The sequence below is a fragment of the Meriones unguiculatus genome, chromosome 11, assembly GCF_030254825.1.
Source record: "Meriones unguiculatus strain TT.TT164.6M chromosome 11, Bangor_MerUng_6.1, whole genome shotgun sequence".
Lineage (NCBI taxonomy): Eukaryota > Metazoa > Chordata > Mammalia > Rodentia > Muridae > Meriones > Meriones unguiculatus.
The window spans coordinates 80135728-80162169 of NC_083359.1; the positions used below are offsets into that span (position 1 = coordinate 80135728).

At 40.1% G+C, this 26442-nt stretch overlaps 2 protein-coding genes across 2 annotated transcripts in view; both read right to left on the minus strand.

Annotated features, from left to right (window-relative positions):
• Pappa2 (pappalysin 2) overlaps positions 1–26442 on the minus strand; it is a 254931-nt gene that overhangs the window by 183468 nt on the left and 45021 nt on the right. The gene's annotated exons all lie outside the window — the stretch shown is intronic.
• LOC110559989 (translation machinery-associated protein 7) lies at positions 13911–14383 on the minus strand. Its single transcript, XM_021655653.2, has one exon. The coding sequence runs from the start codon at positions 14349–14351 to the stop codon at positions 14157–14159; it is 195 nt and encodes a 64-aa protein (XP_021511328.1). The 5' UTR covers positions 14352–14383; the 3' UTR covers positions 13911–14156.

Here is a 26442-nt window from a genome sequence, read left to right on the forward strand (position 1 = left end):
GCTGTGTAATTCCACGGGACTCATTCTGGGTTTAAAAATAGGAAGCTTTCCCCAGAAGGAACAGTCCTTGTGGGTAACTGGAGCGGACACAATGCATTCCAGCTCATGATAAACATCCATGCAGGCGCTTGGTACTTTAGTCATTCTCTCTGTTATTTCTTTTTCTCCTCCTGAAGCTCTTTCCTCCTTGTAGAGCATCTTAAAAGTGTTTCCTCAAATCCCATTTTCTAACAAAACATTCTTCTGTAAATACATCACACACACCCTTGCCTACAGGCACATATATGTGCCTCAAAGTCAGATCTATTTTTACAGTATACATAGGTCAGATTAAACTCCCAGCTTCCAATTTAACTGAAGCAACAGAAAGAAATGGGCTCCATGAGAAAACCAATAACCAAAACTCATTTACACACTAACTTTAGATATCAGGCAACACACCTATTAATTCAGAAAACATTTATTGAACAACTACTAGATAATGAGGACTTACCATCACCAGCCAGACTCTGCTGTTGCACAAGCTCAGCCATTATGCCACCATGGTAGAACTTGGACCCTGATAGCAGAGCCACCAAGGAATAGGGCTCAGGAGGTGCTCTGGTGGGAAAAGTAGCCAATGCTGTAGGATGCCAAGAGCAGGCTCACCTAACTAGGGTTCTGGGAATTAGCAATGTCTTCCCAGAATTGACATCTACACGGAGACCTAGCCAATGAAAAGGAGTGTCTCAGAGTAGGGAATGGCAGAGGAGAAAGAGGTGGCCCTTGTATGAAGACCCGGGGAATGGATAGGAATTAACTGATAAGAGCTGTGGGGAACTAGAAACACTGATGCTGAAATGACCAACAGCACTCAGGTCATGGAGAACTTGCACAAACACATGGTCAGGTGTTTATCACTTTCCAAAAGAGGAAGGAACACAAGTTATGTTGCCTTCATAGGGAGACTGCCCTTGAGAAAAAATGTGGAGAAGGAGTTCAAAGATGCACAACACAAAGCACTGTAGATGGCTGAAATGTTGTGGTTGCCTTTGAGGTGTATTCATAAACAGAACCAATAGAAACTGGTACTTGGTCAGATGAGACACAGTGAGAAAGCAAGATCCAGAATGATCCCCTGACTTGGATGCGGTGGCACCACATGCTCAGGAAGCTATGTCGGGAACATCCAAGCTCATGGCCAGCACAACTACACAGTGAGACTTATTCTGAAAAGATAATTGCTCCCTGAGTTTATATTTGAATAATTCTGTCACACAAAAGCTCCGTTTAGCAGCAGTATGAGGACCCTGTAATGAACAAATTAGAAATCTGTATTAGAGAAGTACATATATGGTCCTGAGTGTCTAAAACATTTGTGAAATTAAAGACCATTAAAAATTTAAATTATAATGAAAGGTATGAAATAATGAAGTAGTCATTACTGTATCCCATGTTTAGGGAAATAGGAGAAGAAGATCTAGAGAAAGAGAGAGGCAGAGAGAAGAGAGATCAATTTCAAAAAAAGTATCTGAACCATGCAATCTGAAACTCTATAAAGAAACAATGTTGATTTTTCTTTGCTTAAAAAGAAATCACGGCTTTGAATTACACATTATGGGATATTTGAGGAAAAAAAAATCTTTTTAAAAACTGGAAAGTCCCCAGTCTGACTGAAAGAAAGATATACAGAATGAGGAGAGAAGACATAGGATAATTGCTGTAGAATCGTGAAATTTCAAGACTAGGGAGAAGGAACAAAGTTGGCAGAGAGGCCTGAGGCTGAGCAAAGAGAAGGCAGGAAGACATCCAGCGGTGCTGGCTTCTTTAGTGAGGAGGGAGGAGATCATTCCAAATGTTCCTGGCAGTTGAAATAAAAGAAGAACAGAAAAGTGTCTGTCAAGAGTAGAAATAAGGAGAAGGTTGGTAACTTTGACAAAAGTAATTTCAGAACAAGAGTTAAGACAAAAACCAGACTGCAGTTGCTTAGAGGGCAGTGGGGAGGGAAGGTGCTGAAGGAAGTAGCTGGCAAGGACAAGAATCCTGATCATGAAGGGAAGGATGTTGGGGGAGGGGGAGAAGAGATAAACCAGGATGGAGAGGAGAATGGAAAGTTACAGTCATAGACTTCAGCATTACGACATTGCTTGGAGAGAAAAAAGCCAGAGGGCCTGAAGATGAAGCATGACAAAAGAGCAGAGATGATTGATAAGATGGGACACAGAAGTCAACAGGTGAGATTCACCTTACCCAGGTGGGTAATGTTGGTGTGCAGCACACACAGAGCCCCCTCTTCCCAGCTTCCCTGAGTGCCAATTGTTAACAGTTCCATTTTCTTTGAGAAATCCCTGAGCCAAGGAGCAACTGGATCACAGGAGATGTTTGTCTCCTCCCAGAAGCAGCTTGTAGCCAATGACTCGATAACAGAAGAGTACAAAAAGCTTGTTCCTTTGCCCCAAACTTAACGCTATACCCATAGTGCAATTCATGCTTCTGAGATCCCTGAGATTGGTGAGGTTAAACCCCAAGAAAAATTTCATCCTTGCTTGGGTCCTTGCCATGGCTGATTCTGTTGCCTTCACTGCTATGTGGTAAAAAGAACCCATCAGTAAATCATACAAAACCCTGACTCAGGGTCCACATGCGGAACACAGAACAGGTGTCATGCCCATGCATAAGAAGGGACAGAGGAAAGATGGAGATGGTTTTTGAGAGCTGACTGTATTACAAATGAAATGCTCCTCTGGTTTGTGTTATACCAATCACTGAGGGATCTTTTATGAATGAGAAGTGAGGTGAGAGGCATGGAGATCTCAGTTTTAAAAAAGTATAAACAGTGTTACAAGAGAACAAAGTAGAGAAATAGCCTGCAAGGGAAACAGGAGGATTAACTGGCTAAGATCTGAGGGGATTTGTGAACTAATAGTCCCATGCTCACATTTCCATTCATAACTTCTGCTTGGAAGTAGGTGAGAACTCATGTTATTGATTGGGGCATTCATCACCACTTCTTATAATTTACATTTGAAATATCCCAGGTGGGTTCATAGCTTGAACACTCAGCCCTCAGTTTGTGGAACTCTTTGGAATCCACAGAAGATGGGGTCTGGCTGGCAAAAATAGGTCACTAAGGGAAGGCCTTTGAAGGTTATGCCAGCCTTTGGTTCTAGCTTGCTCTCCCTCTGCTTCCTAGTCCAGACATGTGAACAGCCACTGCCTTGTGTTCCTGCGGCCATGGACGGAGCTGTTCTTGCCATCACATCTCACCACAATGGTCTGAACTCTTACTTAAGCCACGATCAGACTAATTGCTTTCATGAAGACTCACGTCACCATCACTCTCATGAAGACAGCTCACCTTTACTGTGTATCTAGAAGAGAATGTCCTAAACGCTTTTGTCCCTTGCAGTTCCACGTCCAGTCACCAAACCCAGGAAGTTCTATGTTCTGGACAAATCTAGAATGTTCATCCACTCTACTGCTTCATGCTATCATGCCTGTTTTCATGCATCATGCCTGGCTATCCCATTTCCAGTCCTTACCCACTCTCTTCTATTTCCCATTTTGGAAATATAATAAAGTGGTTCTTTTTTTTTTTCTTCCTCAAAACATTTCTAATAGTGTTTTGAATGAAAATCAAATGACTTACATTGCCAGGGTCTTGCAGTGTCTTGTCCCATACTTCCTGTTTCATTTCCTCCCTGGTCATTATTCCCTGTATGGCCTGTGGTACATCTTAATACCTACATTACGTTCACTCCTGATTCAACAAAATTGAATACATGTTTCTTGTCCCTAGGTTTCTTGGGTTTGGTGAAGGGTTTTTTTGTTTTTTTGTTTTGTTTTGTTTTGTTTTTTGTTTTGTCTTGTTTTTTTTCCCTAACTTTGTTTGTCAAAAGTTAGTATAAGAATGGCAGGACAGATCATCAGATAAAGGTTCTTACTGTCAGCTCTGATGATGTGAGTTCAATCCCCAGAACCTACATGACAGAAGAGAAGCAACTCACATAAGTTGTCCTTTGATGTACACATATGTCCCAAGGCATATATATATCCAATACACATACATACATACATACACACACACACAACATACACACACATTAATTAATTAATTAATTTTCTTTCTTTAAATTTTTATTTATTACAATTTATTCACTTTGTATCCCAGATGTAGCCCCCCTCTTTCATCCCCTCCCAATCCTGTTCTACCTCCCTCTATTCCTCCCATGCCAGTCCCCTAGTCCACTGATAGGGGAGGTCCTCCTCCCCTTCCATCTGACCCTAGCCTACCAGGTCTCATCAGGACTGTCTGTATTGTCTTCCTCTGTGGCCTGGTAAGGCTTCCCTCCCCTCAGGGGGAGGTGAGCAAGAGCCAGCCACTGAGTTCATGTCAGAGACAGCCCCTGTTTCCCTTACTAGGGAACCCATTTGGAGACTGAGCTGCCGTGGGTGGATACATAAACTGTGGTACATTTACACAATACACAATGGAATACTACTCAGCAATTAAAAACAAGGAAATCATGAAATTTGCAGGCATACGGTAGGACCTAGAAATGATCATCCCAAATGAGGTATCCCAGAAGCAGAAAGACATACGTGGTATATACTCAACTATAAGTGGATATTAGACATATAATATAGGATAAACATTCTAAAATCTGTATACCTAAAGAAGCTAAGCAAGAAGGGGGACCCTGGGTAAGATGCTCAATCCTCATTCAGAAGGGCAAAATGGATGGACATCGGAAGAGGGAGAAAACAGGCAACAGGACAGGAGCCTACCATAGAGGGACTCTGAAAGACTACCCAGCAGGGTATCAAAGCAGATGCTGAGACTCATAGCCAAACTTTGGGTAGAGTGCAGGTAATCTTTTGAAAGAAGAGAGAGATAGAAAGACCTGGAAAGGGGACTGGAGCGCCAAAAGGAGAGCAGCAGAACCAAAAAATCTGGGCCCAGGGGTCTTTTCTGAGACTGATACTCCAATCAAGGACCATTCATGGAGATAACCTGCACAGATTAATTATTTTTTTTAAATTAATATAGCATCTTTTTCCAGGAAGGTTTCTTTGGCATTAGCTCCAACCTCTGCATCTACATTTGGTGGTGGTCCTTAGTAGCCACCTAGCCTACTATGCCCCTCCAACACAGCACATATCACTGAATGGGTGACTCTAGATACCTTTCTCTAAACATAGTACATCTTGCCTAATTATAGCTACATAATTCTTAATGAGTCCTTAAAAGGGATTACAGTATTCCCACTGCAATATGCATCGACCATCATTCAGCAGTCATTTTACGTCTATATTTGACTCCCTCTGCTGCAACAATGAGTGCAAAGGACAAATGAGAAGCTGGGTATTTAAGAAAATACCTGTCACTCAGATAATCAGGCTCATTTCCTTTTGGTGGTCAGGAGATGAAAAATACAAAACTTATTAGGACTTTCTGAAGGATCTTACAGCTTCCCCAGAGGTTTCTTTTTTTTTTTTTTTAATTTTATTTTTCTCACTAGTTACATTTTGTTAATTCTGTATCCCAGCTCTATCCCTCATTCCCTCCCCAATCCCACCCTCCCTCCCTCATCTCCTCCCTGCCCCTTTCCAAGTCCACTGATGGGGGAGGACCTCCTCCCCTTTCATGTGACTCTGTTTTGTCAGGTATTCAGGACTGGCTGCAAGGTTCTCCTCTGTGGCCTAACAGTACTGCTCCTCCCTTGGGGGGTGGGGAGGTCAAAGAGCCAGTCATTGAGTTCCTGTTAGAAATAGTCCTTGTTCCCCTTACTATGGGAAACCAAATGGTTACTGAGCTATCACGGATCACATCCAAGCAGAGGTTCTAGGTTTTATCCTCTCATGGTCTTTGGTTGAGTGTCCATCTCAGAAAAGACCCTGTGCCCAGATATGTTTGGTCCTTGTGGAGCTCCTATCCTTTCCACATCAAACTCCCCTTCTTTCATATGACTCCCTGCACTCTGCCAAAGGTTTGGTTATTAGTCTTAGTATCTACTTTGGAACACTGCTAGGTAGAGTCTTTCCAATGCTTTCTGCGGTAGACTCCTGTCATATGTTCAATGCATATCCTATTTGTCTTTCTAAATGAGGATTGATCATCATACCCCATGTCCACTTTCTTGATTATCTTCTTTAGGTGTATAGATTTCATTATATTTATCATGTCTTTTAGGTCTATATAAGTGAGTATATTCCATGTTTGTCTTTCTCCTTCTGGGATACTTCACTCAGAATGATCTTTTCTAGATCCCACCATTTGCCTGTAAATTTCATGATTTCCTCTTTTTTGATTGCTGAGTAGTATTCCATTGTGTAAAAAATACCACAATTTCTGTACCCATTCCTCCGTTGATGGATATCTGGGTTGTTTCCAGGTTCTGGCTATTACAAATAAAGCTGCTACAAACATGGTTGAGCAAATGTCCTTATTGTGTACTTGAGCAAATTTTAGGTATATGCCTAGCAATGGTATAGCTGGGTCTTGAGGAAGCACTATTCCTAATTGTCTGAGAAAGCGCCAGATTGACTTCCAAAGTGGTTGTACCAGTTTACATTCCCACCAGAAATGGAGGGGAGTTCCCCTTTCTCCACAACCTCTCCAGCATGTGTTGTCACTTGAATTTTTCATCTTGGCCATTCTGATGGGTGTAAGGTGAAATCTCAGGGTCGTTTTGATTTGCATTTCCCTAATGGCTAATGACATTGAGAGACAACTTCCTGAACAGAACACCAACAGCACAGGCTTTAAGAGCAATAATCAATAAATGGGACCTCATGAAACTGAAAAGCTTCTGTAAAGCAAAGGACACCATCATCAAAACAAAGCGACCACCTACAGATTGGGAAAGAATCTTCACCAACCCTTTATCTGACAGAGGGCTAATATCCAGTATATATAAAGAACTAAAGAAGCTGAAAAGCAACAAACCAAGTAATCCAATTAAAAAATGGGGAACAGAGCTAAACAGAGAATTCTCTGTAGAGGAATATAGAATGGCAGAGAAACACTTAAAGAAATGCCCAGAGGTTTCTTGAACCAAGAACAAGCATTTGTCATTGTGTCTTCAGGGGCAAAAGACCGTGCTTTTCTACTACTGCCTTCTTCTAGGTCCATGGAGTCTTTGGAGACATTTAATAACTGTGTTTTCCTGGTGGATGGGAAAGTTTTTATTTGCCCTTTGCATTATGGTTTGTAAACTCTAATTTTTCTAGAGCCTTTCTACAGCCTGGTAGCCACCAAAGCAGTCCTATCCATCTGAAAGTTGCATGTGCAATGATGGGCATGGAAAGAGGACTCTACAGTCACAAACAGAGGCATCCACCACACCCTGTCTCATCAGTCCCCTCTCTCTGGCTTTTCTCTTTTCCCCCTCTGAGAGTTGGGACCCAGAAAGCCACACCTCCTAGCCTCTCTCTTCCACTTCCTTTTCCTGAAGTGTAGGTAGGGCCCACACTCTAGCTAAAGAAAGCATTTCCTTCCTTCAAGCCTTTGCTGCCTACTGCCCCTGACCTGAGGGCTGGGAAGCCATCTGAGGCTCATTTGCTGGCTGGGCAATCATACACAGACTATGGCTCTGTGATGACTCATGCTCTTGTGGTCTCCCTGTGTTTACCATGGGTATTCGATTCCAGCTGGATTTCCCTCTCCCCTGGAAACCTACGGCTAAGCTATTTCTCCATTTTTCTCTTTCCACCCCACATACCCTCTCACCACGAGTGTACTTTAAAAGAGTGGTGTGTGTGTGTGTGTGTGTGTGTGTGTGTGTGTGTGTGTGTGTTGACAAGGAGACTGAAAACTATAGTCCAGATGCAGCCTTTTGTATAGCCTGTAAACTAAAATTGTATTTTATATTCTTTAGAGTTGTTTTTTTTTCAAATAAATAAAAGTAAATGTAAGAACAATGGAAGAGATGATGTTTTGTGTAGTCCACAGACTAACAAATCCTAAATATTTACGATCCATCCACTTATAAAAAATGCTGCTGAACTGTGCACTGTACCGAGGTACAAGTCTGAGCATGGACCTAGATTCATCCAGAGAGCATTCACAGTCCAGCTCTGCTACTTTGAGCTCTGTGACCTCAATACCTCTGCCTCACAAAATAACAATTAACTCCTAATAGATGTGAGCCAAATGTCATGTTACCTGAAGCACTTGGTGTGTGCCTAAGAAACATAAATAGTAGTTCTCTTTGGAAATTTTTAATTCAGTGAGGTCTAACATGCTCTTTATGTTCTTATGAGGAAACGTAATACCCCATAAAGGCAAGGTGAACTGAGTCTCTTAGGCACTCTGTGATTCTATTTCTTGCCAAAAAATGCCATCGCCATAGCCACCATTCTTTCCATATTAGAGGTAAGAAAATGCTTCTGTGTAAGGGTCCAGAATGTCGATGGTGAGAGGCGCAATCAAAGGTAATTCTCTCTCTCTCTCTCTTTTTTAACTTTTGTTTTCGTGTTTGAGACAGAGTTTCACTCTCTGACCCAGACTGGTCAAAAACTAACAGCATTCCCCTGCCTCAGTTCCCCAAGTGCTGGGATTACAGGCATGAGCCACCATGTCCAACACAATTTTCTCTTCAACATGGGAGCCATCCTTTCCCTTCCATCATCATGATTGCCACTGAAGCCCACCCATTTTACCTAGTAATTGATTTCATCTCCATCTGTGTCACTCTAGTGCCACTGACTTATTCCCTATCCAATCTACAGCAGGGGTCTACTGTCTTCTGGCCCATGGCCTGCTCTGTCTCGGACAGTCACTGTGTAGCTGCAGGAATGATTCAGCTAAGCCTAGAATCTGAATAGGTAGGTTTTGCTTACAACCATATCCCTTGTCCCTCTCTCACGCATACTTCTGCATCCAGAAACACCAAGTGGTTTACTATGGTCCTCCCAAACACAACTTTGTGGGTTGGTTATTTTATTCCTTTGACTTCTGTCATCCTCTCTACACAGTTCTCTCACTCTCTTTTAATTATAAAGTTCTACATGCCCATAATCAACAATTTAAAATGCACAAGAGAATTTTTTAATGTTTATACCCACATTCTAAATCCTTGGCGATTATTATTACTGACGTTTGATATATCTATTTCTATTATTTACTCTCTACACTGTATATAATAATTTACATAATTAGAAATGTTATTTCTTTGAATCTAGATCTGTAGACCAGGTTGGCCTTGAACCCAGACATCTGCCTGCCTCTGCCTCCTAAGTGCTGGGACTAAAGGCATGTACAGCCACCTCCGACACATGTGAGTTGTTTTAACTCAACCAAATACGCAATCAGTTATCCATGGCAATTATTGTCACTTAACAAGCCAAACAGCATAGAATTATGGCAATGATACCTTCTTCAAACTTACTTTTTCTGGGACAGGTTCTTATTATGTTGTCCTGGCTATTCTGGAACTACTACATAGACCAAATTTGCCTCAAATTCAAAGATCTGTCTGCCTCTGCCTCCTGAGTTCAGCGTGATCAGTAATATATATATTTTTAAGGCAAATTTTTGTCTTCTGAAATCACTCAGAGCCATTCTTGCAGAAGAAAGGATGACTTAGAGTCTTCCCAGGAAAATGGAGCATTCATGGATGAAAGGAAGTTCTGGGGGTAGGAAATCTTTCTGCTTCACAATTTTGTCTGTATTTGCTTATGGGGAAAAAAAATCATTGCTTTTGTTACAGATTCAAGAGGCAGTTCTGGAAGTCCTGAGAGCATTTGAGTTGGCGCTGATGTAAAGTTGTTCTTCCATCGTGGTCCTCCTATGCCAGGTTCTCCTACCTATGCTCACGTGAGTCTAATCCCCATCACCAAGAGGCCTACATAGCAGCACAATGATGAGACTGCTGAGTTTTATGAAAAATAATAGTTCCTTAAGACTTATCTCCTGAAACAGATGACAATTTGCCTTATTGCAAATGTTGATTATTGCAAATTCTGAAACCTCCTGTCTAATAAGATCCTAAAATGTATTTAAATTTCTAAAGGCATAACATGAATATTTTATATTTGAATTCAAATGGCCTGGGTTTATCTGGGTTTTGGCATTTTCTCCTTTAATGACGTGGGAGCATTATACAATATCTAACAATCAGTTTTATGGTTAGTTAAATGATTGTGATTCTTTTCTAAAGATTAACATAAAATAATCTTAACAGAAAGAAGAACAAGGGCCAGTGAGGTGGCTCAGTGGTTAAGGCATCTGCTGTGTTGACCTGAGTTTGAGCCCCAGGACTGACATAGTGAAAGAGGAGAACCAATTCCTGCAATCTGTACTAGAACCTCCACGTGCCTACTGCGACACATGCTCCCTACCAAACACACCCGCACACCCTCATAGTAAATAACACGCAATAAAAGCTTACGAAGCAAGCGCTTTCCTAGAGCGAACTTCAGAAAACTTCCAAACAGATGAAATGAGATCATGTTTAAGCATATGACAAAACACCAAATCATAGAAAAGAACTGTTCAGTGCCGTCTTATCAAACATGTCTGAAAATGCCACTCCACATTGACTTAAAATCTAGTAAAGCATAATTTCACAATCTGAGCTACACTCATGATTAGCCATCGTTTCAAATACTCTGGAAGGTTGGAGGAAAAACGAACAGAAGATAGAATGTATTACCACTGCTTTATTGCTTGCAAAAACATAAGGAAAATGTCTTTTTGGATCACTTTCCCCTAGCCGGGCTGCCTTGTCTGGCCTCTGTGGAAAAGGATATGCTCAGTCCTGATGCAATTTGATGTGCTTGATGGGTTGGTACATGGCATGGGGGCAGCCCCTCCCCTTTTTTGAACAGAAGGTGAGTGGGGAAGGGGGAAAAGGATGGGAGGGTGGAACGGGTTGGAGAGGAAGAAGGGAGCTGAGATTGCAATGTAAAGTGACTGAGTAAATAAATAAATTTAATTAAAATAAAAGAACATAATGTCGGGGAACTGGGCGGGCAGCAGCTGAGAAAGGAAACCGCCAAAAATTTGAGGCCAACCTTAGCTACATAGTGAGAACTCATTTCAAAGGAAAAAAAAAATACAATAATCACAGGACAGTCTTAAGGCTGGAGAGAGTGGGGCTCAGTGGTAGAGTTCTTGCCTACAGTCTGCAAGACACTGGGTTGGAGCTCCAGCACCCGTGGGTGAGAAGAACAAGTGAATCCAATCATTATGTAAGAACAATTTCATTTTCATTCACCTTTATAGAAAGCAGGTTGTACTAGTAAATGAGAGCACTTCATCAGCATGCCCTTGTCATACGATGAAAAAGGAAAGTAATCTTTTCATTTGTTTTGTTAAAAAAATAAAAGAAAAGGTCTTCTTTTAGAAGACAAACTTTGCTTCTCAAACATTATGTGAGGAAATTGGATTTGGGTTGGAATGCCCACCCTGTGCTGTATAGCTTCACAATCAAAGGGGTAGGACACGCAGGCTTGAACAATGGGCCTCCAGTGAAGTTCTGGGGCCATGTTTTTCTATCAAGGAGTGTCCTGGGGCTCAATTTAGGCTTTGTCTTCTTCTCCTGATCTAGCTCTATCTACATTTGAAATGAAATGTGGGGACAAGCAACAATAACTAACAGAAAATAGAAACCTACAAGAGAAAGGACCAGTGAGTTCATCTTAGCTTTTTAACCTGGCCTTTCTTCCAAACACACTCTGGATAACACAAAAAGATAGATGAGTCCTCTGTTTAGCCTCACCCTTTATTTAAACAACAAACATAACATTTCTAACTCTAGAATCTATTAGCTAAATATATTTGAGATTCAGCATTTTCTATTTGCCTCTCCTACACACACACACACACACACACACACACACACACACACACACAGGTTTATTTTTATTTTTTTTAGGCTAAAGAGATTGGCTAGCCCAAATCAATGTTCTGTGCTTCTGGGAAAACAGTCTAAAACAGCTTTCTTGCCAGACATAAAAAAGGTGGTTGTATAATTTATTAGAGGAACTTTGAGAAAGCACTGATTGCTTTTTAACCAGAAAGAATAAAGTTAGGGGAGAATCTTGATCATATTCAATTCTGTACTTGGTACCTGGAAACTTGCAGGGTCTATGATTTCTTATCTTCCCAGCCTTTTTTTTTTTTTTCCTAGCATGTGCCATCTAGGAGGGTTCAAGTTCACCGGCATGATATTCCTCTTCCCTGCAAAAGTACAATTCTTTTCCCTTAAATAATGAGGAAGATTGTGGGGGAGAACCCTCAAAACAATATATTCATTTAATGTCTCTAATGGTTCTACTGGGGTCTGCCAATGAAAATGCTGGCTACACTCTTCCAGAGAGCCTTAGCAGGTGTATCGAAAACTCGCCAAATCTCTACACAACACCTCCTGTTCCCTGCCATGCCTTTCTTCTCTCTCCCCTCTCTCTCTCTCTCTTTCTCTCTCTCTCTCTCTCTCTCTCTCTCTCTCTCTCTCTCTCTCTCTCTCTCTCTCCCCCCATTTGGCCTTTTCCAAAAGAAATATGTAACTATCCAAAGAATGTTATCCCTTCAATAGGTATTACCTATAGGTATAGATATATATTTAGTTTTGTGGGTATGGTGAATGCATTTTTAATCCAAAAGTCAGAGCATACATTTACAGTATTATGGTAATACACACACACACACACACACACACACACACACACGATCACTTATTTGAAAACACAGGTGTTCTGAAAAGTTGAGTCAAACTCTATTACTGAGGATCCAGGCATGCTTGAAATTGTGTTTCAGTTTCTCTCAAATAAATAATATGGGAGGGGCAGTTTACTATTTTCTAGCAGTAGTCAAGGCACTTTGGGGAGGCACCGAGATATCTGAGATATTTTAACTAAAAAGAAAATCTATCCACTCCAAACAATAATTATCAAGTTACCTCACCCTCTCTTTTCCCAAGAAACAAGGGTCATGGTAACCTTTTTGAGCAGACCTAGAGCACAGGATGAAGATTCAGGAGAAAATGAGAAAGACAAATGGGGGGGGGAGGGGGAGGAACCAGAAGCTAAGTTGAGAAAAGAATCAAAGTATACTAAAAGAACAGAAATTAAAATGTTCCCAGTAAGACAAGACTATCAATTACTGACTCAAAAGACAATGTAGTCTGTGAAGACCACTCTCATTAACCTTAGTCTAAGAAATAGCTAAAACCAGAATTAGAGCCCACTCTTACTCAAATTCCTTCAAAAAACTAAATGCTATCACTGTGGTTTTCTTTTCCAATATAATTTTTTGAGACAGGATCTCACAATGTAAACCTAGCTAACCTATATTTTTCTGTGTTGACCAAGCTTGCCTCAAACTGGGATTACAGTTGTATGGCACCATACTGGGCCCTGTATAAACCTTATTAACACTGTAAGAGTCTACTATAATGCATGTACCATTCAAAGCAATTAAGTTAGCATTCTCCTCTGGCTCAGTACCACCTTCATGGCAAACTCTATGACCCCATAGAATCTTTCTCACTGATCCAATGACTGTCAAGGCAGGGAAGGAAGAGTTTCGTTTTGGTTATTTGTTTGTTTGTTTGTTTTTAATGTTAGTTTCTATAATGTTGAAGATGAGCGACCTCAAGCATGTCAGAAGTTTGGGACTGAATCAGCAGACTGAGGCTTCTAACCTACCAGCTCATATTCAGGTTGGCTCTTTAACCCATCATGCATCTTACTGAAAATTATTTTAAGAATAAATTGCTGGTTTTGTCAATTTCTTCTTAAAATTCAAGCATGTCTCTTAACTTCCTAGAAACTAGACCTAAAATCTTTAACTTGATGTTTTGCGTGATCTTTTCTCCAGTCTTCAGCTAGTGCTCTAGCTTAATGGGGATAACTTTCTACGGAAATGCTCTGCAAGTTCCATGCATGCAGTTCTCATTGCCTGTCATCTCGTCCATGCCTCCATCTTTTTTTTTTTTTTTTTTTTTGTTTTACTACAAAAGTTTATTACAATGTACAATAGGCTCCAGGATAACACTTCATTCTAGCTGTAGGTGGCAAAGATGTTATGGCAGGGAATACAGATGTTCAACAGGCTCCAGGATAACACTTCATTCTAGCTGTAGGTGGCAGAGATGTTATGGCAGGGGATCCAGATGTTTAAATAGGAATGGAAGAGGGTCACCATCATCACCTCAGATACGAGGACTAGCTTACTTTTTGCCAGATTTCTTAATTCCACCTGTGGCCAGGGGCCCCTTCCCCGCGGCCTTGGCTTTCAGCTCCTCGAGTTTCTTCTGCTCCTCTTTCTGTTTCTGCTTGAAAGCCTTGTCCTCCTCATCCATCTCCTTGGCCTGCTTCTTGGGCTGTTTCAGGGGCTTCTTTTTGCCACCTTCGCGGCCGGACATGGCGCCGACAGCCCCTTCACCAGTCCCCGATCCCCCCATGCCTCCATCTTTACCAAATCTTACTGACTAATTTTTACCTCCTTCGGAAGTACAACTTAATTCTACTTCTTCATTCCGGTAACATTATTCCTATAATGAAGTCACTCACCTCATTTTTAAAAATAATTAATTTAATTTATTAGTGTGAAGGTGTCAGATCCCTTGGAATTGGAGGTACAGACAGTTGTGAGCTGCCATGTGGGAGCTGGGAATAGAACCTAGGTCCTTCGGAAGAGCAGCCAGTGCTCTTAACCACGGAGCCATATACAGTTAACCAACATGGAAGCACAGCCAAAGCTCTTAACTGTTGAGCCATCTCTCCAGCCCTCACTCACCTCATTTTAAACACATTACTTCATTTACTTTATTCAGTGTTAGCATTTGTGAATAGTTCCTGTACTATAGTGAGTTCATTGCATACTTGTCTTAATGAGTCTTGTCTCCCACAAAGAATCTAAGTGCTGAAAGGCTATAATCTAAAATTTTATTATCTTATAAATGAATGAACCAATGTCTCTATATGCCAGGTCTCTATGTCACTTATTGAACCAGACATTTCCACCATTTTCATCCACAAGCATCTCTGAGAAGGTTAAAAATATATTTGAACAGAGTTCAGAGACTATAATTTTTTAAGCTGATGTGGCTGCTAGCTATTCTGATGGACAATGAAACCTGTGAGGGAACAATCCACAAAACTATGATGGAAACAGCTTGCCTTAGTGATCTTAAATGATCCCAAACTGGCTCAAGCCTTAAGTGAAAAATCAGCCCAGCAATCCAACACAATTTCCCATCAGCAAACTATGTTAACAAGTTCAAAGTTGTTTTCCCAAAGTACCCCCACCCCAGATTTTTTATACAAATGGTTACTCTAAAGTGACTGACAGATATAGCCATCCTTTGTGAAAACACATTAGCTCAGTGAGATTTGACAGATGTTTCAATTTAGAGGTTATCCAAGTCCAGCACTTAAATCTACTCCTGGCTCCCTGCACTAGTGGCTGGGAGACCTTACTCTAAGCCACTTTCACTCACAAACCTCAGTTTCTCTAATTTGGAAGCAAATCCAAACAAAGCCAATACTTAGAATCCTCACATAATCGCTATAAAAGGAAAAAGCTCCCACACACACTCTCCGTTAATTTATGACTGTCGTTTTACTATTGTGCTTGTTGATAGAGTCCATTCCAGAACTTTAATAGCACGGTGTATTCGCGAGAAGCCAGGGGATGTGGATGTCACAATGATATAGACATCTCATGCTATTTAGTCTGATTCTATGGCCTCAGAACTGATGACAAACTTCATCTGGCATTCCAGGATCCACGGATTCTGGGTCTCCAGGGTTTGTCCTGGTAGTGTTAGGTTAACTCAGGGCATTTGGCAGCACCATGAGAGGTGCTGTGAGTAACATTAGTTTTGCAACTTCATTTGTCATATAATTAAATTATTATATAATGAAAACTATGTACCACACAATAAAATGTTCATTCTCAAACTGCGGTACAGTATACTTAGGCATAAAACAACCACAAGGCAAGATTGGAAATGACATGGAAAGGTCAGCCTTAAAATTATTTTAATTCATTTAGAAAAAAAAACAATAAAAAGAAGGACAAACCCAGGAAGAATTAATTTCCAAACCAAAGGCACTGAGGAAAGTTGAGTGAAAAACAGGAAATTAAGGGAGAAGAAAACAAATATTGGGTCAAGGAAACAGAAAGACGGTGAACCTTAAGGATGGAGCTGTTGATACAATTTCTCTTTATGAATTGTAGAAAGCTGTTGATTGAGAATCATTAACATCTCCTCCTATTCTAAGCTGACTAATCCAACCTGAGGAGCATCATTTTGACACCCTAGATTTTTCAGGGAAACTGTAGGGAAATGTTTTAAAATACTGCATCTGACCCAGAATTGAGTTATGAAAAAAATAATTAGTGGGTTGCTAAGCAACATGTATTTTTTAAAAGAACACATAAAATACAACTGTACATCATGAGCTGTTACATACTGTGTTCAGGGACATCTGGGTTACTCATAACCATATGTATACACAGACATACTGAGTCCAAATAAAAATGTTTTTGAGAGTTGGGATTTTTTTTTTTTAATGGAAAGCTTTTGCGTTCAAAAACAAGGCTTCCTCTTAAATTACCCTATCTTCATAGATTACTTCTTGCTTTCTGACTAGCTTCTAACACGTGACATTGTCACAAAGCTTGGTTCTTCAGTAGAAATGAAAGTTAACTTCTACCTCTGAATTGCATCTCTTTTCTGCCTCAAATACCTGTTGTCATCTGTATGCAGAGAATGGCTCATTGTCATTTACAAAATCAATGTTTCTAGAGAAAAAAATCTCCTTGGCTGGATTCTTATACAATGCTTTGTATAAATTAACTCTACAGTTTCTTCATCTATCAAACATAAGTAGCAGTGTCATCTTACAATAAATATGGCAATGTATATTTATTAAAATAGCGCTTGGTATTTGTAAGTTATTAAAGGACAACTAACAGTTTCCTAGCCTCTCAGACTGAATTCTTCATCATAGTCACACATTTTACAAGATGTAATGATGCTTCTCTGGGACCCAAATTCTTGTTATGATTCTGTAATGTTTGGTCCTTCTCGAGCCCCTGTAATTCTCTGTGACCTTTTGATCTTATCAGATCCAGCTTATTCCAAAACCTCTTTGTCCTTTCTCCTCTCCACAGCTGGCATCATTTCATTCCAAGACTGGGGCACCTCTGAAGCTTCCATTTATGGACCAAGGCTAAGTAAGAGACTGCCAGTAGCTCATTCACCTCAAATGTCACTGCTATTCTCCAAGAGTCCTCTGGTGGCTAGCCAGGCACCTGGGGCAGCTGTCTCACCTCTCTATGCATCAATGCCTTTGTGTGTAAAAATAGAAATTATGTATGTTCTTAACTCATTGTGAAGATTAAATGTAAAGCATTTAGGCCAATGCCTAGTACAAATTGAGTGGTCAACACTTTCTCCTTGTTTTCCTTCTTTGTCTTCTTCCTCTTCTTGTATACTCTCTTTCATAGCTTGTCTTCTTTTTATGCTCATCATTTTACTCCCTGTCTTCATCTTACTGGTTGTTATCAGCAGTACTGTTTCATACTTTGTTTTTCAATTATTTCATTTTGTAAGGGTGTTTTGCCGGCATGTGTATGTACCATGAGTATACAGTGGTAAAAAGGAGGGCTTTGGAACACTAGAACTGGAGTTACAGACTGTAGAGGAATTTTAATCCAAAATGTGGTTGCTCTAGCTAGAGACCACATCCAAAGGCCTTCTAGATCTGTGTGATCTGGTTGTAATACAAACGTAGCTTTAATCAAGGAGACAGAGGCAAGCAGATCTGAGTTCAAGGCCAGCCTGGTATAGAGGAAGTTTCAGGTAAAGAAAAGTTTAGATCCATGCTTGGTGGTTCATGCCTTTAATCCCAAACTATAAAGGTAAAGTTAGTTTGTAGAAGGAAGCACCCATGTTTGAAAGTGATGTCTAATTGAGTGGCAGAAACAGTGACTACTCAGAGAAAGACTTGACAGAATAGGATGTGCCCAACTCTTAAGAGAGGAAAGGGAAGCTACTTAAGGGGCAATGATAGAGAGAGAGTGGTGAAGGCAGTTTTACTGGAACAATAATAGAGACAGGTTGCAGAAAGAGAGCTCAGGTGAAGACTGAATGAGCCAGAGAATGAGGAGCCAGATTAGAGCAGATTTCTTGATTTAGTTTGAAGCCAAACAGAGCAATTCAGAGGCCAAGAGAAAAGCCATATTGAGTAAGTTAGCTGGGAGATGAGTTTGAGCTAGAACAGCCGAGTTGAACCAGCCAGCCCAGGGCTCAGTAAGATCAAGAAAGGGTGAGCTTATTAAGCAGGAAGTCCCAGAAGCTGAAAGCATTATTGGCCTAGGTTAGATTGTACAGAGGATAGAAGCTTCTAGGACTAGGTCTAGGTTAGCAGACAGAGGCAATAAGCCTCTAAGACAACAATTGAAACATGTGAATAAAAGTTCTTTTTATAATACACTGTTGTTAATCATCAGCTCAGTGCTGGGAACTGAACTCAGATTCTCTGGGAGAATGACCAGTGCACTTAACCACTGAACCACCTCTCCATCACCCCTTCCTCCATATATTGTTTTTATAGCACTCATATCGCCTCATTATATCTTCTATAGGCTGTTTGCTTTTAAACTTTATGCTAATATCTTTCAGACTCTGAAGCAACTTAGGATTTCATAAAACAGGTAAGTTGGGCTGAGAGGTATGTGTTCGGACCACTTGCCTTGCCTCCACCACCAATAAGTTTTGCTTATTCCCTTTGGGAGTCATGTATGAAATTGATTCATGAAGCAAAATAGCTCCATTGTCATGATAAGGTTTAACAACTGTTTCCTCCATCCTTAGACCGTGCAACACTGCTAGCTTTTGCTTTTATTCCCTTTGATACTACATTAATATTGGTCAGTCATGCAGCTTTGGTTCTCTGGTTCTCGTCGCATGCTGTGTCCTACAAAACTTTAAAGGTGAATCAATCTCAGCATTCACTCTTCTTCCTAATTTCCTAAGAATTGTGCCAATGCACACACATGCATGCACACAAACACACACATGCACACACTCATACACGGGGTGGGGAGAATCAGGGAGGGAGATGGGATGGAGGTAGAGGGATGGAGACAGAGATAGAAAGAGACAGAGATGTTTCAAAAACATACTCTCACAGAGAGACAGTGTGTCGTTACTAATTTTCAGTCAACCTCAAATGACATGTCCTTGATTCCTAGTTCAGAGATCCATCATGTCTCTAGGAATCTCTTTCCTTCACAATTAAAAGTTCTCCCTTCCCCCCAAACCATCTACCAAGTCAAATCCCACCCAACCCTGATTGATTTGCCTCCTAACTTAGCGTGAGCCATCTTCTCAAGTACGGTCAGTCTGCCAAGGACCACCCCTAAAGAAATATGACTCTCCCTCCCCTAGCAGTCATCAACCATCAATAGGTACTCACTCAGCTACCAGAGGCTCCCCTGCCCCTCCCTCATCCATTGTTTGCATGGTTGTTTATGTCTGAATAATGGACCATTGTACAGATACCCTATTTTGTTTTGTATCCCTTTTCTCCTTTGAGAGATTCTTTGCTTCTCAAGTTCTGGGACAATGGAAGCTATAGATTTTCTTCCATCTCTGCTATTTTTCAGTTTTTTGTTTTCAAAGCATCTCTCTTACAATTCATTTAACTCTTTGATGTTAATGTTCATTAGGCTTTTCCTGAAGCACTCATCCACATTGGTAACATCAATTCTTACTAATTTCTTGATGACTCCAAATCCATATATTGTTCTTCAAGTTTAAAACCACATATTCAACTTTCTTCTGGATATTTGAAACTGGATATATTTCTGACCATTTCAAATTCAAATCAGTTCAAAGTTGATTAATTTCTTATGCCAACTGCCCAACTCCATAGTCCTACCAATTCATGGGTAGTTGTATTTAACATGCCATTATCTGGAGCATACACACTGGGCAGCTCCTCCTTCACTTCCTACCCATTTTCTATAAGTCCCCAAAGCCCATATAGTTCTCAAGACTCATCAAATACCAGACTCCCATCCTTTACTTCTGTTGCTACTGCTTTCTGTTAGTTGAAATATTTTTATTTCTTCCATTAATTTTCAAAATAGTCTCTATAATGATGAACTCCTTCAGCCTTTCTCCTTACAGAATACTAGTCTTATCATATCATCTGTTTAAATAATCTCCGTTACCCTTCCCTGCACCTTCATAGCACAAAACATTCTGAATCATCCTTGTTTAAGTCTCTAGAATTCTCAGTAACTTTTTCCCAAACACACCTTGTGCACCAGCTTCACATTTTAACTGACACTGAGCCTCTGTGAGCGTCTCATTCTGCTTAATATATACAGTATTGCTAAACAACTCCTCGTTGCTCAACATTTACTATCTACTGAAGATTTTCCTCGCTTTGCTGCTTAACACACAAAATTCTCAGCAGCAAGGCCTAACTACAGATCAGTGACACTAGTTGAAGCTAATTCCCCTTGAACCTTATGTCCATGACTGCCTAGCACCATTAGGTAGCATCCTTTTTAATCTTTGAAGATGTTTTAATAATCCTATGTCTTTTGTTGTCCACTTCTTTTCTTTCTAGTTTGCTCTTTATGCCCATCTAGGCACTTTCTTAATATAATCTGAGTACTATGTTGTGATGCCAGTCACTCTGCATAACAATTATTGTTGGCCCTAGTGTTTATCCTCATGCCTGAGAACAATAGATGTTCAATATACTCTTGCTTGGTTAAAGAATAACTTAATGAAAATCCCCCTTTATAAGACCACCGTTGGCCACAGACTTGATCACCGGCCTCGTACCTGCGTCATTATCCATAGTTTCCTTTCTTAGTCACTACTGAATACCCCGAGCTTATGCAGAATTATAACCCAGCCTAGTTCACAAACAGACTCCTTTCAGGCTTAAAATTCTAAACCCATCTTGATGTCTGAGGCTCTGACAGACCCATCTGTTGCCTTTTCCACCCACCAACCTGCATATTTGATATCTATGTGCCCCCAAATTTTCCATCAGCACTGAGGTCACCCACATGGATCCTCTATTATTTAACATCTCAATCTGTCACTAAATGACCAAGGTTACATTTTTTTTAATGAGGCAAAAATTATGACATGGCTGAAATTAGAAGAAAAAGGTTTTAATTATGAAATTTCAGATGTTATCCGTCTGGTGGAGGAGCCACCTTTTGACACACTAAGTTTTTCTTGACAGCTCTAAAATCATTCCACCTGCGTGGAACGCCTGTGCCCACCTACTCCAAAGGAAGCTGGCTGTGGTCCTGTGAACAGCTGCTTGTTAACATCAGAGGGCGCTATCAAAGACCATGCTTCTCTCTGGGAAAAATGCTAAACCTCAGGAGATAGGGGTCAGGTTGGTCTGTTTACACCAATTCTCGATTGAGTTTTCCTTTGCTGGTGAAGGACTTCAGTTTTATGGGCAGCATAAATCACAACTTCAGCCTGGAATTCCATATTCAGCTCTTAACATAAAAGACCTGTCAGATGTAATACATCTCGAGCCAGAAAAGAAGACTGAATTTTAACTGTAAGCAAAGCCCTTTAAAAATAGGAGATGGTGAATATTTATTCAACTAGGAGATAGTTTTAATTCAAGATGATAAACCAAATGAAAAGGCAAATGCAGGAATATATTTTTTAAAAGAAAGTTTAAAAGCTGCCTACATGAGCTCATCATATCTATTTCTATTTTGCTTGGGTTTATCAACCAAGAATAAATCTGTTCTTGCATATGGTTAAGAGATAGCATTATCCTATAGTCATAAAAGAGTGGCATAATAAAACATCTAAACACAGAAGAATTTAGTTTCCTGTTTCATCACATTTACCTACTATGTTTGCTTAGTCAGTTGTATTAATTAGAGTAGAATACAACATTGCATTAAGAACATTAATATCTTATCAATTAAAGGTCGTCCATTCAAAAGTTTCTATAGTCAGTCTACCATGTGTCCACCAAAGTTCTGATCTGGGAAATCTCTAGGACACGAAATTTTCTAACACGGAATTTTTCATTATTAGATTACTCCCTTTCCAAGTACTCACAATCTCTTTTCTGCTCTTATTTCTTTACACACACTTTGCAAAAACCAACACGTAGTTAAACCAAGTTTCTTTGTAAAAGATTGTCTTCCCTCACAAGTGTTCTGTCTGGACTCAATTTAAACACACGGCTCTGAGTCTGCAGTAGCCCCTTAACCATCCAAATCCTGCTCTTTTCCCCTGGTCACTCATTTCTCATCTCCCTTTATGGCCACCTCACATTTCATTTTGCTCTTCAACCTCCCCACTGCCCTGCTCTCTATTAACCACATAAGCCTTTTTTTACAGGGAAATGAAACTGAGAAGAAGATTCAGACAAGCCTTCCCAGCTAGACTTAACCTTCCTGTCCCAGGAGACACAGGAGCCTCTATCCTGTTTCTCCTGATACATGAATGAACTGAATGGTCTCCAAAAGCAGATGGCACCCATACTCCATCGTGTAGTTTACTATATCTCTCAGCAATTCCTCCCAAAGCAGCTTAAACTTTAAAATGACAGCTTCAAAAATATTGAGTATTCCTTTATAAGAAAATACTTATGATATAAAAATTGACTTTTAACAGGCCAGAAAGATGGCTCCAAGAATAAGCTGCTTGTGGCATAATCATGAAGGTGAGAGTGTAGATCCCTCTTAGAACTGCATAAAAAAGCCAAGTAGCATGTTGCATACCCAATTAAAACAAAAAACAATGTTCTGGGGCCGGGCAGAGACGGGCAGATGGTGGAAGTTCATGCTCCAGCCAGTCTAGCTAAATAGATAATATTCAGCTTCAGTGGGAGAGTTTGTCTCAAGAGATAGAGGAAGATATGTATGTATGCACTCATGCATGTGCACACACACAGAGTTATTGCACATGTACTTTAAGTAGTTATTAAATAATGTTTCACTCTAGCTTTTCAATAATTCTTCCCATTATTATCATTTCTTGTTCCCTCTCTGTGTTGCTTACCCCTTCCCCCATTAATAAATCCCCTCTTTTTTTTTTTCATTTCCTGCTTTAGAGTACCTGTGTCCTACTGTTGCTCTCCCTGGAACTCCTTCCCTTCCATTCTTCCCAGTCTTCTTTTCTGACTTCTGTAATGACTACACATTATATACTCACAGTGAAGCTAGAATCCCCAAATAAGAGACAACACATAGTTCTTGACTTTCTGGGTTTGTGTTACCTCACTCGGTATAGTATTACCAGCAGAATTTATTATTTCCTTATAAATTTCATTTTCTTTACAGCTGAGTAGAATTCCATCACTTGTATGTATTACATTTCATTATCCATTTGTCAGGTGAAGGACATTTAAGTTGTTTCCATTTTCTGGCTACTGTGAATACAGCATTAATGAACATGGCTGAGTAAGTATCTCTGCAGTATCCAGGTATAGAACTATATGTGGCTTGAGTGGCCATGAGTACCAGAAGAAAGCTTGCCATTTTCCTAAAATGATATAGTTTTTAACTGCATCCTAAATACTTATCTTTATATCCACTGACAAGTACAGCTCCCATCCCTCATCAAAGAAGCTTCTTTTTGTAGGAAGATGGAGACCATCACAGATGCACAACTACTTAAAATGCACAAAACAACTTGACCGCTGGGTTCTGAAGTCACAGAAGAGGGGGTTGAAAGTCTAAGTGAGCCAGAAACCTAGGACACATGCTGTGAGATTGTGACCTTCACATCTGACCTGGAAGCTGTAGCATGTAATCTCAAAAGCAGGATTATCTAAACAAGACTTACGCAATGACAAGACCAAGAGACATGCCTGTATGGGAGCAACCTCACAGGGCCCTCTTGTAGACAAAGAGTTACAGGTAGTCAACAGCTGTGATAATCCACTGTTCTCCAGAATGAGCCCTCTGTTAAGTACTCTATTCAATGCCAAGTGATTAGTCCTAAACCCATATACATACTAGCAACACTAAAGGGACTCAGCAGGTTCCATATACCCACATGTATGCATGTATAGTAACAACATAATTTTAAAAGGAGAGGTCATGAATTTGATGTGGAGTTGGGGGAACACAGGAAGAGCTGGGGGCAGAAGGAGGAGTGGAAATGACGTAAATACAGTACTCATGTGTGAAATTTTCCAAGAAAAAAAAAATTCAAACTTCAAATGAAGGAGGAGGAGAAAAAAGGAAGAGAAGGAAGAGGAGGAGGAGAGATCTATCAAGGACAGACATGTGATGTTGGTCTTTGACCTCCACATGCAAACCAACACATGTAAATGCACACATCCACAAACTCACTGTAACAAACACGTACATTCACAACACACACACACACACACACACACACACACACACACCAATTTAAAATAAAAATAGGAAAGTAAAAATTAAAATGCATTTATTTTAAAATAATGGAAGTAACCCCTGTATCCTGGTTGTTTTAAGAGTAACATCTAAAGAGAATTTTGTTTATAGACACCAACCACATTACATCAGAATCTGAATTCAGTGCTAAGATCTTTGGGGACAGAGACTGAAGTCTACTCATTTTTTTCTTGAGCAATTCACTGAATTTTTCTGTGGCAAACAGAAAATCTCTACTACCCCATTTAGTTCTCAGATTCTTACCTAAAAGCCTAGGCTCTTATTCTACATTTTAAGGCATGATAACAAGTTGATAGGTTCCTGTACCTAATTATTTTCAGAACAGATCCACTCATAGCAGTTTTGATTCAATTCCATATCAGAGGGTACATTCAAATATGGTCAGAGATCAAATCTATAGCTGAAGCTAGTTGAGTAATTTATAAGAAACTGCACCATCTTGAAAGCCAAGTGCTTAAAAAGAATCCTAACAGTCTTTGTTTTGATGGCAGTGTACTGAGTCTAAATACACAGGACTGACAACTAAAGAGATAGAAATAATGGAAGGTCATGGGAGAAGAAGCAGGTATGGTCTGCCACACTTAACCTTACTCCCAGAAGACAAGGAGGAGGAGGAAGAAGAAGAGGAGGAGGAAAAGGAGAGAAATTAGGGAGGGAAAAGGGAGGAAGAAATGGAAAGGAAGAGAGTAACGGAGGGAGGGAGAAAGAAAGTTTCCTTCTCTGAACCTGGCCCAGAAAGTGAGATTTCCCCTCATTCTCCTCAGCCCGGAGTATATGGACATGAAGTTCCAGATGTCCTCTCTTGCTCTCACTCTCTTGACACGGTCTTTTCATTTCTCTAAAGTAAAGTCACTTCAGTTAAAATTTCACTGATACAAATTTCTAAAGTGTTAAGCTAAAATTTTAAACTAATTATTTCAAAAATAGTTGTTATGATAAATCCTGCTGTAAAATACATAACTATACTTAACAATTGGTTTATTAGTTTAACTCTCCTGGAGAAGAATCAGAGGGCACCGTGCAAGGAGGAGGCAGGCATACTCTCCAGTCATCTGAGTGGCAGAAATGAAAATCAAAATTCAAATAATATTAACAGCATCTCTTAAATCTATAATTTAGCCGAAGAAACTATGGCATAAAGGCATACACAGATGCTTTATTTAAATAAGGTGCAAAGTCTGACAAAGTAAATATAAAGATGTCAGGAATAATGAAAAGGGTATGAAACTAAAGTGAGGCTGTAATTACTAGAAAATTATACTCACTGGGAAAGGAAGCAAAACTCAGAGAAAGGAATCTACTTGGCTATCCTGGGGCTCAGACAATGTTCTAGACTGTAATGTGAGAAATGAATATCCAAGTTGTGATTTTCCTTTAAGTATGAGTATTTTAAATATTGTTCATTGTGTATGAATTTTTTTTCCTTCCGAGACAGGGTTTCTCTGTTTAACAGAACTCTGGCTGTCCTGAACTCACATTATAGGCCAAGCTGGCTTCGAACTCACAGATATCCGCCTGCTTCTGCCTCCTGAGTGCTGGGATAAAGTCTTGCCCTACCACATCCAGCGTGTATGACATTTTTAATAATAAAAAGGTAAATTAATACCAGCTCTGGCTTGAAATAGGGTCAACATATTGTACTTTTCAACTTGGAAAGCCAGTGGGATTTTTAAAAACGGAATGGAAAATTATAGAAATTATAGATTGCAGCTCTACCAATTAGAGCACTGTGTTCTCAAACAAGCAGAAGCAGGGCATGTGAAAGAGAAAGGGCTAGGTTTGGGGGGCCGATGGTCATTCGTGTATTTCACTGACTTTTGTTTCGGTCTACATTTTTTTAATTTGCTACACGCCAAACCAAACAGTTGGCGAGAGTCTAAAGTGAGTGTACAGTCTCACGGTAGAAAGTGAACACCTCTCCAATTTGACGAAATGATGGGCATTTCTTGCCTTTCCCACTCCTCCTAAGGAGTAGATTCTGCATTCACCTCCTGCTGCCTCTCAGCTTTCCATTTCAAGCCAACTACCTAGACAGGAGCTAA